Consider the following 15527-nt stretch of genomic DNA (forward strand, 5'->3'; position numbering starts at 1 on the left):
TCTATTGTGCTTTAGGTCTCCCAACACTACTGCTGCCTGGCTTTCTCCCTTCCATTGCCTCCCTGTGAAGCAGCAGAATTGTCCACAGCTGTTTGATAGTTACCCAGAGTTTGATTGTGGGGAGCAGGTCTTGTTAATACTGCTGGCAGAGAGCTACCCTATAGCACTTAAGTAACTTGCCACAACCTATAATTTGGGCCCTGAGATAAGATCCATCTGCCTGTATGGCACTGCCAGCTGTTTGCTTGCTTCCCCATAATATAGATGCCAGTGGAGTGGGGTGAGGACATTACTACTTACAAGGATTTGAAATGAGCAAATGCTAAGAAAGGGGGAGTCACAGAATGAAATCAAGAAAGGGGAAAAATGTAGGTTGAATACAAGGAAAAGCTCCTGGAGCTCTGAAGCCCTGATGACTTAATCTCTATCTAGTGTATGCTGGAAGGCGCATTCCTGCATCCGTCACAAGGGGATGGAGTGGATAAGCCAACTGATCTCTTCTCTCTCTGATTTCTGTATGAAGGATCATAACTGTCAAATATCTGCCCTGTGTGACACTGTCAACTCTGCTGCTTCTCAGCTTTGGTTGCTTTTCTTAGCCTCTTCCTATATATGGTGAGCACCCAAGAACCTCACTATCAGACAGGCTTCTCCCCCAGATTCACCCCTTTTACCTTTGTTTCAACTGCTGCAGCTCTGCATCCAGCAGAAGCCCTGATGTTGTTTTCCCCTAAGCAAAAGACAAGGGAAAGCTTAAAAATCTGTTCTTTTAGCATAAGGAATGAGTAAATACAAGCAGTGCTAGGAGGGAAGGAGAGTTGTTACTGAAGATACAGCTTTGCCCTCTGGGACAACTGTTCAAAGCTCCCAGTGCTAAGCACTAATGCATTGTGCATTAGGCCTCATTTCTGGCAATTTCTTTTGCCACATGGTTGCACGGTCTAATGGGGAGTTTTAAATAAACCCAAGTGTCTTGGCTCAAACCAAGCATTTAACTTGTCACCCCAAGGGGTTAATATGATATGGATAGAAATGGTTAGTGATGCTCTTCAAAGAGGGGGTTAGTGAAGCTATTTTTTTTTTTTTATAGGATTTAGATTATTCCGCATGTGTTGTTACAAAGCCAGCCACACTGGGCTAATGTCCCAGAGCTAGAAAGGGAAACAGACAGATCTAAAAGCACTGTCCAAGCTAAAGGAAATGCCAAAAGTAAGATGCTAGCACTGCTGGTGAGAGAGCGCCTCACTCCCTCTCCATATGTGACCCCACGCAGCGTAGTTCCTAAGCGAAAAGGCTTGACTTTGTTTTCGTAAACCAGGTGAGTTCTTTATCCAGGTAAGTCTCATTTGCTCCCATGTGGCTGTGAATCGGCAGTTCTTTGAATGGAACTGGGGTTGAAAATAAACATGGTTTTCTTTACCTGTGTCATGTTTGCTCTGGCTTCAGCTTACTGGGTTTGCATACTGAGCTCTGTTACTAAGAGACCCCTTTGATCTGGTTTGAGGGATTATAGATCCCAAACATCCAAGTACAGCTGCTCCTGCATCCACCCATGAAAGCCAGAGCAGATGTGCCTCAACGATCACCATTTCAAACCTGCTCCCATCCTCTTTCCATCAGAGCAACTTTCCTCTGGGATTCATAGCAATGCAGGCCCATGTATTTGCCAGGCCAGGGGCAGGAGATGTATCCTATGCAGCACTCACCCTCTCTTGGCTGCAAAACAAGCATGTCATTGGCTATGTGATGGCCTTGAGTTCTGCCCCATGGTGCAGGAACCAAAGCAGTACCTGCAGTCTACTTCAGGTTATAGTACTGACAAGATTTCTGCTGCCCCTGATCACGAGCACGTGGAAGAGGTGCTTGCGGGTGGTGCCCTTGGCTTTTCAAATACTGTACCACTCAAGCCCTGGGAACAAAGCCTGGTTGTAGCTAGTCCTCTGAAAGGGGTGTGTACCTCATTAGTAATCCTCCACCTCACCGCAGCCACATAAGCAAAATCTCTCTCCGTAAAGAAAATGCTGTTGGCCAGGCGAGGCACCAGCTTTAACAAGTGCTCGACTGCTACATGGTTCTCTACCTTCCTAGTAATGTGAGTCAGCATAAGTTACGTTGTGCCACAAAGTCAAGCTAAGCTATAGCATGGCTACCTCCATGTAAATAAGGTTAAAGAAGGTGAGGAAAAACCACAGCAGCATTCCACACACATGGGCCAAACTCTGCAACTCATGCAGTGAGCTACTCATGGAGGATTCTGTTGGGCTTTTCATAAGGGACCATCACCTTGTGGGCTGAACAGCAAATAAAGTTCATTTAAATGATCGCAGTAGTGACAGTTCAGCTGGGGGAACCTTCCCTGAAAGGGCGGCCAGGTCCAACAATAATTTACCCTTGGGGAGTGACTTTCAGCCAAGGACCTGTAAGCAGGAGGCAGCCATTAAAGCATTGAGACCCCATGCTCTTGTGAGGTAATAGCCCCATTGTAAACGAGGGGCAGAGAGGGGAGTGAATCACCCTAGGTCACCCAGCAAGTAAGTAGAGAAGTTGGGGGTAGATGCCAGGTGTCCTGAGCCTCATCCTCTTGCCAGATCAATCTCCCTTCCTACAATAGAGCAAAATACTATTCCAATGGACTAGTGTTGCAGGAGCAAGGCCATATTTATTTTCATCCAGGGTTGGAGCAGGCCTGTCCCTCCTCTAGAAACTAACAGGGAGGGAAGGGCTTGGCCGAGTTTTCCCTACCTGGAATGGATGGCAGTTTCACTCCATTTCTCCTTTATATTCTATAGGTTTCCTATTTAATCAGTTCAGTGGCCCTTGTAAGGAATAGAGTAAACAGACTGCAACTAGAAAGCCAATTTTTAAATGACTTTATTCACAACAAACAGCATAATTAAACATTGAATAAAGCTGATACTATAACAGCAGAAAGCAAGAGTAGTCAAGCAGCTGAAGAAATATGCCTCATTTTAAATACAGGAAAAAATATTCAAAATGAGTCACTTAAAAATGGCATTTATTTTAAGACAAAAGTGCTATTTAAATGCCTCATTGCACATTAGAGTTGTTAAATGCAAGACTGATCAATTTTCCATCTTTTAGCTCCATTTACCCTAAGCAGGAGAAACATAATGAGGAGATTTTTCAGTGTAATGTGAATTCAACTTTAAGTAGGAGCAGGGAAGATAAAACCAAAATACAAATCCGTGCCTTCGGGTTATTCTGGGACAGATTTTTAAGAATGGCAAAAATTGCTTTCTTCTATGGGAAATTTTTTTAAAAAGCAATTAACAAATATGAAGCACTTTTAAAAAGAAAATAATTAGGATCTCCCGTGACTGATTCTCTTCTCATTCCCGTAAATTGGGAGTAGCTCTGTTGGCATCGCTAGTCACACTAACCTAAAATGAGTGGGAAGTCAGGATTCATATTCTCTAACTCATTGTCATGATTCCCACCCCCCATTTTTTTTTTAATAGGGAGGAAATGGCAGCTTCACTAAGGTTCAGTCTAACCAGGCAGCAGAGACAGCAATTGGTGGTAGTGAGAACAACAACACTCCTAGCTTCAAAACTAGTAGTTAGTTCCTCCCTACATAGAAAGCTGTGACTAATGTAACCTAAAGCTACCCATGTTTCAGTGACCTGAGTTACAGGCCATAGCAGCATGTAGGACCCTCACTGCTGCTACTGAAGCTATTTAATAGGCACTGCCCCTGCTTTCATCCAGGCATTTCTAAAGCATTTTTGTCGTTTGATTACGGTACATGTTAAAGCTTCTGAGATGTTTGAGGATGGTTTGGAAGTGCTGCTGAAGAACAGAACCAGGGCCATTGGCTCATCTTATGCCATGGCAGGTGGGGCAAAGGTGGACAGCACTCCACTGGGGTCAGGCAGAGTAATGTTCTTGATGCCCTCATCACTGAGTCAATACCAAGCCCAAGCATGGAACTAAAGGCACCATTGTTCAGACAAGATGTACAAGCACTGTCCCGACCACTCCGATCTTTTAATACAGTGGCATGATTGGTTGCAGAGATCAGAAGCTGTCTTCCCCAAACTAGAAAGTTAACATTGTCCAGCCCCGACCCTGAGAGCAATGGTGGAAGCCTCAGTGTAAATAGGATTCTGGTGTGATTACCCTTGTCACACCCTGTCTGCATTATGGTTTCCCTCTGCAGGGGCTGCACAAGGGATGAACTATAGCTATGGAGTTTGCTAGTATAGACACGGCCTCAGACTCCAGTACCAATCAGTTGGTTCCCCCTAAGATTGCAGGCATAGGTTTTCCTTGGAACATGAGCATTAAAATCATTATTTATTTCACCTTGATTAAGATGATTATTACTCAGCACTTCTATGAGGCTTGCTTCAGCTCTGAAGTGCTTTATAAACATTAACTAAAGGATGAAGCTGTGACATACTTCTCTACCTGGGTTGGTGGCAAGTCTAGGAATTTGTGGGGTTTTAAAAAAGTGTCCATTTCCATGCAGCCCCGCTACTTTTAAAGATGTGACCTAAGAGGAAAGCATAGGTTTGAGCACTTTTTCTGAAAGGTGTTGGCGGGGGGGGGGAGGGAGGGGTTGTTTTTAAACCCTTTTAAAAGGTTATTTTTGTGCTTGCTTTTTACCGTAAATATCAGGAATGTCAAATTTTCTCCTTTTTTTCGTCTTTGGAGGATTCAGATCTGTGGATTGGGAGCTCTTGGAGCCCTTAATTACAGGAGAAGTAGACGTGCGCGTGAGATGAATTTTAAGAAAAAAGAGCTTTTCTTCCAACGGTTTGTTATGATGAGTTAAACAGTCTCGTTAGAAATAATTTCCCCTCTTAATCAAGTTACAGCTGCATAGTTTCTTACATCATCTCATAAATTCTCCAGTCTTCCATAGAGCTGCTCAGGAGAAACAGGGCAGACAAGACCTGAATTTATAATACAACCAATGAGCAGCCAAATAAATATAAAAGGAATCCAAACCAGCAATCTGTCAGGCCTTCCCTTTACATCCTAAAGAAGCAAGAAGGGGCGAAACCCCACTGTTTTCTATCCTTTTTCACTTTCAAGTATTAATGTAAATGGAAAGGCAAGAGAGTGGAAAGGTACTGTTTTCTATCCTTTTTCAGGGCCTCCTTTAAATCACAGTGGGAATCAAGGGCACATTAAAACTTTACAGTCAACTTCTTAAGACATCCCCAGCACATTTTCTAGTAATGGTCCAACCCACTACACCTCATCCCCCTCTTAGTACAGTGTTTGGGGCCACGCTAATGGAATATGATGGTACTTATTTTATAGGAATAGAAGGAAACCAGCAGAGTAGATAGGCTCATAAGTGACCAGAAAGCAAAATTAATGTTTTACTTACAGCTCTAGAATTGGTTCCTCTATTTATTCCACTATGTTCTCACACTTCGATCACTTCCAAACAAGTTAAAAAAAAAAAAAATCCAACACACATCTAGTTTAGACTATTCCCTGAACTGAAAAAAATGTGCAGGCAGCAGAAAGGTAAATGATGTCTTCTGTGAGGAAAACACAGCCAGCATCCACATGGGCTCTGCTGCAAAACAGCTGCCTCTCATAATCCTATATTTGCTCGGGTGTAGGAGTCTGCCTGCACAAATCCAACGAGAGGATCAGGGATCCTGCTCACAAATCTTAATCTGTTGTTGTGGCGTGAAGGGAGGGGATTGTTTCTTGGTGTTACTGCTGGATCTGTTGGTGGGATTCAATACCAATTCATGAGCATGTGTTGTGATGACTGAATACTTGAATGGTTTCTGTAGAATAGCACCTACTTAGCTGAAATCCAAGTGTATTCTTAGCGCCTTTACATCCCAGAGCTTGGCCAAACAGTTTCTGGGACCCAACCCAAGGATCTGTTGGTCTTTTGCATTTATACTTCCTCTGGGCAGCAGTCTTCATACTCATGTCTCACGCTAGAGACCCGAAGATGCATTTCTAGCTGCCAACTCTCTCTGGAGACAGTTTGGTGTTTGCACCACATAGTATCATGCACACGTGGTGCCATGTTGCAGTCATGAAATGCCGAACAAAATGAAACGTTTTTTAAAGATGGCTGATTGGCCAGGAAAAGAGACTGCTCTGCACTGGGTAGATTGGCACATATTATGTGTGTGGGGGCCCCTGCAGACACTGGTTTCTGGTTGACTGCCACCTGTCTCCCGCTTTGGTCAGTAGCACTGCTAGGGCTGGAATGAAGGAGTCCTGAACCCTACCCCCACAAACACAGTAATCATTAGACTATGCTGCTTTCTAGGGCAGGCGTCCAACGGGCTGGAAAGAGACCAGGGCAGAGAGAAAAGTCAGCAAGGAACTGCACCATGTGTGCACATCACCGTGGGATTGTTATTTACAGCTGTGTTAAAAGACAAGCCCAGCCCCACATTACTAGTAGGTTATCTCAGACCCTTAAGCCAGGTGCCCCAGAGGAAGTGAACCTAACAGGTAATACTCAAGTGATCTCTCTCCTGCCATCCATCTCCACCCTCTGACAGACAGAGGCTAGGGACACCATTCCTTACCCATCCTGGCTAATAGCCATTATTGGATTTAACCTCCATGAATTTATCCAGTTCTCTTTTAAACCCTGTTATAGTCCTAGCCTTCACAACCTCCTCAGGCAAGGAGTTCCGAAAGTTGACAGTGCGCTGTGTGAAGAACATCCTTTTATTTGTTTTAAACCCGCTGCCTATTAATTTCATTTGGTAACCCCTAGTTCTTATGGGAATAAGTAAATAACTTTCCCTTATCCACTTTCTCCACATCACTCATGATTTTATAGGCCTCTATCATATCCCTCCTTAGTCGCCTCTTTGATGTTTTTTAGGTGCCCCATTTTAGACACCCAGGGTTGGATATTCAGAGGCACTTGGCACTCAGAGACCAACTCAGGTCAATAAGCATTGTAGGTGCTCACCACCACTGGCATCCTGCCCTAGCAGAACCACAATCCAGGCACTCAGCATTAGAGGCTGCTTTTGACAATTTGAGCTCAAGTGATTTCAGATTCATAGATTCTAAGGCCGGAAGGGACCATCAGATTATCTAGTCTGACTTCCTGGATAGCACAGGCCACTACATTTCACCCAGTTACCCCTGTACTGAGCATAACTTCTGCTTGGCTAAAGCAAATCTTCTGGATAGGCAGACAGTCTTGATTTGAAGAGAATCCACCACGTTCCTTGGTAGTTTGTTCCACTGGCTAATCCCCTTCACTGGTACAAATCTGCGTTTTATGTTTAATTTGAATTGGTCTGGCTTCAGCTTCCAGCCGTTAGTTCTTGTTTTGCCTTTGTCCACTAGATTAAAGAGTCATTTAGTACCTGCTGTTTTCTCCCAAGAAGTTAGTCGGATACTGTAAGCCACCAAGGCTGCATAGGAAGCCTGCAGCAGAGCCAGGAACCCAGGCCTGTGCCTTTAACTACAAGGCCATCCTTCCTCAGTGTTAGGTGAAGCTGCGTATGGAAATCCTTAGCTGCTCAGTCATCAGACTGCTTCCTCCCTCTGGAAGGGAGCCCGAATCTGCGGAGCCCTAATCTGCACTGGGCATTATACCCATTTGGGCTCTGTAACTGCAGTTCAAACTAAAATCCATTCTGCTCCATTTATGCATGGAAATTGTATGGACTTGATTGTATGGCATGATTTCTAGTGCTAGATGAAGCTTGGAGGCTAAGCAGGAAAGAGGCCAGTCCTCTGCCTTCATCACTAAGACTAGGGAGGCTGTGAAAGTGGTTTTGATGGCTTGGCAAAGAAGGGCTAGAGATTGCAGGTATTCCGTATGCAGTGCGGATGAGGCTAGTGTCTCTCTCTAAGGGTACGTCTATACTACCCGCTGGCTCGGTGGGTAGTGTTCAACGTATCGGGGATCAATTTATCGCGTCATGTCTAGATGCGATAAATCGATCCCCGAATCGATGCCTGTACTCCACCTTGGCAGGAGGAGTAAGCGGAGTTGATGGGGGAGCCACGGTGATCAACTTGCTGCCGTGAGAATGGCCAGGTAAGTCAAACTAAGACACTTTGACTTCAGCTACATGAATAGCCTCGCTGAAGTTGCATATCTTAGTTTGAACCCCCCGCTAGTGCAGCCCAGGCTCAATATCAACTTTAGGTTCCGCAGGGGAGTTCAGAAATTGAGCCTTGGTATAATGTTGTGCATTGGGCTAACAAAGAACCCTACCAGGCTCTTAGCTGGGATTCCTTGGTCTTCACACAGAACACAACCCAAACTTTACCATGCGCTTTTCACGCAACTCAGACATGTGACTTTTTGCATAGTTGCCTGAATACCTTCTGCAGTTCTGGACAGGGCAGAGCCTGCGTGAGGACTGGCAAGCATTCTGTATGGACTGCCTTGCACTAGAACGGTGCTTAGCCTGCAGCTGTGCCTCTTCAGGGTTCCTGTACAACCAGCACCAGGACAGGAAGTGGAGGGTAGAGCATGAATACAGCGGGATGGGAAGTCCTTGGTTTAAGGAGCTGACAGGGAAGCAGTCATGGATATACTGAGACAAGGTCCCCATTGAAGAAATTCTTGGCTCTGCCCACAGAGAGGACAGTGTACATGTTGCACTAGGCATCTGAATGGCATTGGCTTTGTACTGTGGCCTCTCTCTTAGGTGCCCCACATTCTAAAGCTTGCCCCAACGATTGAATGAAGGAATAGATCCAAACGGAATTCACTTCTGTCAGCTCTTCCCCCTGCACAGTCTGAGGCTCGTATTTATTTCAGCAGGGTGCCTCTGTCTTGTAATGTGCCATGTACTGTTGTAGCATGAATACATACGCTGCAGCCCCTGGGGAGGCAGGGAATTAGCATCTCAACAAGGCTCACGCCACCTGGACACAGTGAATACTGAGAGTGTTGGACTGGCTCTCTCATCAGATCCATGATTTTGATACACCTCCCCTGGCACAAAGCAACTCCTCCTACAAGAGTATGGTATCGTATCCAGCTGAGTCCAGATGGCCAAAGCCCCTGTAGGTTGGAAGAATTCTAGTACCCTGGATACAGCTGCCATTTCTGCTCCAGATTCTATTAGCCAGTCTCCCACATGGGCTATCACACATCCCTTCTTGTCTGAGGCCGCCTTTGTTCATCGCACTCAGCTTGGTGGAGCTGCAAGGTGCTGATGTTAGGATGACCACTGGGTGCATAGAACCGGACATACAGTTCCCCAACTGTGATCGGTAAAACTTCTGCCCAGGGAGGGGATGTGGAGGTTTGGATCTCAAGTCAAATGTGGAGAAGAAATCTCCTTTAACAACTTTCTGGCTGTGGTCACGGAATTGAGTGTATTTCCTCTGGGAGTGACACTAATGGCTGGGGCTTTCCTGGTCTGTATTAAAAGTTCTGGTCTTTCCCCCTCTGAGAGAACAGGGATACTCTAAGTGGCTTAGACCCCTTTGGGCTCAGAGCTTTGCAGACCTGTCTTCGGTTCACTTCATTCATTTTACTGTGACTCTAGCTACTGGCTGTTCTTCCATCTCCACCTTCTAGGGGGAAAAGTTAACTGAAGCAAAGAGCCAGCTGGGGGCCACACCTCCTATAGGAATTATACACGTTCTGTGACAGAAGGAGACAAAGCTACATGCCAGCGTGCTGCTTTTCTGGCAGAGAGTGAGTAGCAAGTATCTGTCCTGCCATCTGCTTTGCATCCAGCCCACCTGTGGCTCCAGACCTGTCCCGCTCTGCACTCAGAGAGGAAGCCCAGGAGGCTTCTGAATGCCTTCTCCCCATAAGATGGGCCTGAAGGACTCAGCAGTAGAGAACTGCTTGCACATAGTTTACCCATCCCTCCTGCCGGGCCTCCATCTCAGCAGCCATGTTTTCCATGGCTCCTTCCTGAGGTGGATCTGCCTCTGGGGATGTGGCTGGGAATGACGGAGCAAATGCTAGAGACAAGAGGGGAGCAGATGGCACCAAATATCGTTCTGCAACTGCTGGTGGCTCTGTCTGAGTGGCAGGGCAGGAGCAAGAACCCTCCTCTCTAGTGGCAGCAACTACAACATCCCCTGTGGGCTTTGGTAGTGTCAAGCCTCCCACTGGAGTTGGACCAGGCTGTTCCGTGGGGCAGAATGAACTAGCCCTTCGAAGCTTAGGGGGCCCATTTCCAGAAGTGCTGAGTGCTCCTACAGCTCCTATTGACTAGTGGGAACACTGAATGCTCAGCACCTCTGAAAACTAGACTTGCCCCTATCCACCTCCAACCCCAAGAGAGGGAAAATCCACACACTGCACAGCAGCCACCAGAAAGCAATACAACATTAGCGGCCATCTCCATTTCTTTGTGTTTATCTCTTGCAAATGCAGTCAGTCAACAAAGCTACACATTTTCCACACACCAGCATAATTTTAGAAAAAGGGGAAAAAAATCATAAATCAAATAAAAAGCGATGATCTTAAGAGAGATCGCAACTAACGGAAGAAAACAAATGTATACAAGACATCAGAGCTATGTACAGCGACAGGTTTGAGGGGGAAAAAATAAGCTGTCCCCCATCAGAGAGTTGAATTTTTATTATTTTTATTATTATTTTAAATAGTTTAAGCTACCTCAGCTGTTAAGCACAATCAAAGCAGAAAAAAACAACTGCTTAATTTTATTTAATATTTAATCAGAAAATGTTTATCTACAGTAATTGACAGAACCCTCCCCCTCCTCCTCATCTTTCTCCCTAAAAATTATTGCCGCTTTTCCCCCCCAAACTGTTCTTTTTTTTGTCTTTTTATTATTATTTTCCCCGATGTGATATACACATTGTGGCCTCTCTCGCTAGGAGGCTTTAAACACCAGCATAAAACATGGAAAAAATGATGGGTCAAAATACTCTCTGTTTTTCTTTAAAACTGACAAACTCACGATTGCTAGAAAAAGCTGATTGTACGCACAAGCGGGCTGGGGCAGAGGGGAGAAAAGGTGTTTGGGTTTTTTAAGCATGAATAAAAACAGCCTTTCTGATAGAAGTCCGGTGTCTTTCCCCACCTTCCCACTGGGCTGAGACACAAATCAGTGACAGATCCAGCTGAAACTGAGATGATCTTCCTCCTTCCGAAGCAGTCTCTTTCAACTCGCTTCTTCCTCCATCCCCTTCCCCACTTCCCCGAGAAACCTTCGTCTGGAGTAAGATGCCAGCAACTGATTACAAAAATAAGAATCATCTGTAATTTTGGCTCAAGAAACCGACTGTCCTGCCTTGTCTATTTGCCAACATCCAACGCCTTTTACAAAAAAGAAACAAAAAAACCCCCCAAAAGACAAAACAAAACAAAAAAAAAACCCCCGAAACAAAAAAACCTTTTTGCTCCAAACACTAAGAGCTGAAGAATGGCTGCAGTTTGAGATATCAAAAATCTCAGAAAAATATATAATATATATATATATATATTTATATATCTCTGTATGTCTTATTATTTAAATTTCACATTCCTTTAAAAGAGGTTATTCAGTCAGTAGCTGCTGAAGGAGGCTCTTCTGCTGGGCCTGAGGGGTCTGAGGACCTGTCGTGCTTTTCTGCGAGCCCATTGGACCAGGCTGGTTCAGGTAAGGGTCTCCACCTACCAGATTCACTGTACACTGCACGTCAGCAAACACCTGAACCTGTTGTACCTGCTGGGACACAAAAGACAAGAGAGATTTTTAGAGGAAAAAAGGAACAGGCCCCTTGGCTTATGGACTGGGTACTACGTGAAGTGGAAACTCACTAGAGAATTCCTCTAGTCTGTAGTCACCACAGAGAAGAACTCTTCTGTCTTCTTTTCCTATAAAAAGAAAACTACTGCACTCATTTGGATCAGAGCTCTGAAAGATTCACATGTTTTTAATTTAAAAAAAAAAAAAAATTGGCATTCCCATGTCTCCAGCTGCCGGCCAGCCATCACTCTGTGCTGAGAGCCATCTTGTCCGTGATACCTGCTCTGAGGGGAGCACAGTATCAAAGGCTGGAAACCAATCTCCTCCTGTTTTAATACTGCTGAAGCCCCTTCAGTTGCAGCCAAATAGACAAAAGACACAAGGTAGGATGCTTATGCTCGGCTGCTGAATAGGGTACATTATGGCATCCCACTCACCGCAAGGGAATATCAAAGGGACAATACCAAGGTAGAAGTGTCACAGAACCTAGAGGTACGACACATTTTCCTTCTTTATTTATTCCAATAAAAATAGGATTTGTTTTGTTTGGGTGTTAACATTTCCCTACAGTCTTTGCAGATCAAACACTGCACTATTCTGCTAATGCACAAGAGCCACAAAGTGAAAAACTGACCAGGAAATTAAAAGTGTGAAATTGATTAGTTGATTTTCGTGGTCCAAACTGAGCAAAATGAAAAAAGTGGTGACAGGTACAATTGATTTGTGATACTTAATGGGTTATTAATAAAACACAAGGAGGCACATAAATACATATTTAAAACAAAAGTTATTACCCATTTTGAAAATGGTAACCAGCCCAGGGGCAAAAATCTACTCACCCAAGCTTTTTAAGGATAATGCTACTGAAAAGCGTTAACTGTTTGATGCTCTTTTATAAGCCCACGAAAAGCCCAAAATTCCTTGCCCCAGGCAAGCAGAATTTTGCAAGACTGACTGCATACAAGAGCAGCACGAGGTGCAGTTAGAGTTCAGCAGCAAACAGGGGAAACAAAGAGAATTTCATATTGAAGCAGAACACGTCATCTCTAAACAAACTGGTAGAATGCTGGTTCTTTCCAGACTGCTGGACAGATGCATGCTCTGTGCTGAAACTGGCAGTACTGCAAGGCAGAATGACAATACTCGGCCCAAGATACTCAAAAGTTGCTCGTTATTTTGGATTTCCAACTTGACACTTTAAAAGGGCCTGATTTGCAGAAAGTGCTGAGCCCCTTTCTCTGAACAGAACAAATGGTTCAACTGTAATCAAGCTCAGACAACTCCCAAAGCGGCACTGAGTGCACGCTGATACATTACGAAGGGGCTCGTGATCAACACATTGTGTCACAGAGACAAGGATTCTGACTGCAAATGTTCCCATAGTTCTACAAGCAAGTCCTGCCCTTCAAAAGCAGAAACATCTCTCGTTTGTCATTGTACCTGGGGCCAGCCTCAGAGCCGATAAGGATTTTAGCGACTCCTGTCTCTCCAACGTCCAATTACTTTTCTAGCTCAGCTCATTGCACTGACTGTGCTCCCCGCACTGCTGGGGACACTTACCCTTCCTGCCAGAGCAACAAGTTTTGATCCATACAGGCTTAAATCAGAGTAGGAGAATAAAGCAAGATTTCTGAGGCAGGTTGTTGTCATTGAATGCAGATTCTAGCTCTACACTACACAGAAAATAGAAGGCCCTACTGGGCTGAGTCCTGCAATTTATTCTCTGCCACTACAGAAACCTTCCCTGATGGCAAACCTGCTGATAAAATAGGTGCAAGTAGTTTACAGTTACTGAGATGACCAACCCAGACATGTCAAATGTCTCCTCTTTGTACCTCAGATGGGTCTGTGCTTAGGAGTTTCTTACTGACCTGCGCCCCATCTGCTTCTGTTTTCAAAAGGTCAGTGGAGGAAAGCTGGTTGCAGTAAAGGCCGGTGGGTCTCAACGCTGGCTCATTTACCTGTCAAAGCAAGGTCAAGGCTCAGTGATGGTTCACCTGCTTTCTCTTCCCAGTGCCCCATCCTCCAGCCCCAACTCTGCAGCAAGTGAGGGCTCCCAGGAGAGCGCTAGCACCGGGCTCTGTATGTGGAGCCTACATGCTGGCACACTCTACGTGACAGGCTGGAATGGCCTCAGGGACATTGTTGGACTAAGCTTGTTTATTACAGTGTTCTTTTGCTTTGCCTCACAAAAGGCGAGTGACAGAATTTCTGAGCCAAGGACAAGTTTAGAAATGCTGGGCTCCTCTTCCCCATCACTACTTCCCCGATCTTTTCCCACCACGTCCTCCCCAAGCTACAGCTTCTGCCATTTTAACCTTCTAGGGGTGCAGGGAGCACAGTTCGTTTTCCTCTTCCAGCTTTAACCATGCTGTGGACATGGTGGTGAGAGAGGCGTGGATCCCAGGGCAGGGCTGCAGACAGAGCGTGAGCAGCACTCCTGACTCCGCAGGCAGTGTCGGGAGCAGCTCACTCCCGGCTGCAAGTTGCCAGTGAATGTTTTAATTAAAGTAATACAACCAAGTGGATGGCAAGGGCCCCCTGAGTTCACAGACTCATAGACTTTAAGGTCAGAAGGGACCATTATAATCGTCTAGTCTGACCTGCACAATGCAGGCCACAGAATCTCACCCACCTACTCCTGTAACAAACCCCTAACCTATGTCTGAGTTATTGAAGTCTTCAAATTGTGGTTTGAAGACCTCAAGCTGCAGAGAATCCTCCAGCAAGTGACCTGTGCCCCATGCTGCAGAGGAAGGCGAAAAACCTTCCATCAAGCCCAGCCTCTCAGTGCCCCTGCTGTACAAGATGGCTCACTCCATTTGCTGAAGCAGAATGAAGCCATGGAGGGGCTGCAATGCTTGTTTGCTTCACTGATTGCACGCTGGACTAAGATTATCCAAGTTCCTTCTGAGGAGAGCTCCCTTGTGCCCACCACTTGGGCTGCTGGTGGTTCCTTACAGCATCTTATCTATGGGGAGCGTGAAACTCCAGTGAACTGACAGGAGGAGCAGAACGGCTCAGCCTCCATATTGCTTCCACACTGACGCATCAGATGACACCAGGGACTAATCCTGTGCTAGCCAGGACACGATGACCTGAATCTGGCCTACGAAGCAGGGCCTGAGTCAGTGCTCTTCAAACCAAGCTCCCTCGGTTCCCAGCTCATTCTACAGCAAATGCATAATTAGGGCTGGTTTCCAAACTGTTTAATGCAGCCGTAACGAGCAGTTCAGAAAGCCCCCATGACTGAATCCCTTCAGAACAGGCTGGGAGAGGTCAGCTGTTGGAGGCATGGCTCAGAGAAGCTTTAAGTGCAGACAGACAAATGCTCCCAGATGAAAATAATTAGAGGCGATGCTGCCAAGAGCAATACAGCACAGATCCCTCTTGTCACGCAACGGATCTCAAAGATGCTTTACCACATTCTTGAGTCACAAACCCAAACAGCTAAAGCCCCTTCTGGACCTGCGAGATCTCAGGTCTGGCCCTGGAAACAGAGAGGGAATCTCCCTCAGACCGAATGGTTACTAAAGAGGCCTACTACTTGCCACAAAGCAACACTGGACAAGACTGTGCTTAGCCTTTGGTGCAGGCATGAGGGCACGTGCAAGCAGCTTCCCTTGCCACTTGCACACCCCCACCACAATAGCAGTGTGGGTGGGGACTGCTCACTCCTTGGTCTTCAATCGAGCAAGTTACTTGGAAAGAGCTGGGGAGGAGAAGGAGCCACTACTTGGCCCTAGTGAGGCCTCATCTGGAGTACAGCATCCACTTCTGGGCACCATTCTTTAAGAAAGATGTGGATAAACTGGAGTGAATCCAGAGGAGAGCAACACAAATGATCAAAGGTTTAGAAAACTTGGCCTA

At 45.6% G+C, this 15527-nt stretch overlaps 1 protein-coding gene across 7 annotated transcripts in view; it reads right to left on the minus strand.

Moving 5' to 3' along the window:
- Positions 1–10302: 10302 nt before the first annotated feature.
- Positions 10303–15527, minus strand: part of NCOA1 (nuclear receptor coactivator 1) — a 262449-nt gene continuing 257224 nt past the window's right edge. For 3 of the 7 annotated variants that reach the window (XM_032790522.2, XM_075063579.1, XM_032790523.2), the window contains 2 exons: positions 13493–13618; positions 10303–11633 (listed from right to left, as the gene is read on the minus strand). In XM_032790522.2, the coding sequence (XP_032646413.1) occupies positions 11466–11633; positions 13493–13618 (294 nt within the window). In that variant the 3' untranslated portion in view covers positions 10303–11465. Of the gene's footprint in view, positions 11637–11728; positions 11786–13492; positions 13619–15527 lie in introns of all 7 variants that reach the window. The other 4 variants (XM_032790530.2, XM_032790529.2, XM_032790528.2 and 1 more) reach the window with 4 other exon arrangements.

The sequence above is a fragment of the Chelonoidis abingdonii genome, chromosome 3 (genome assembly GCF_003597395.2).
Source record: "Chelonoidis abingdonii isolate Lonesome George chromosome 3, CheloAbing_2.0, whole genome shotgun sequence".
NCBI lineage: Eukaryota > Metazoa > Chordata > Testudines > Testudinidae > Chelonoidis > Chelonoidis abingdonii.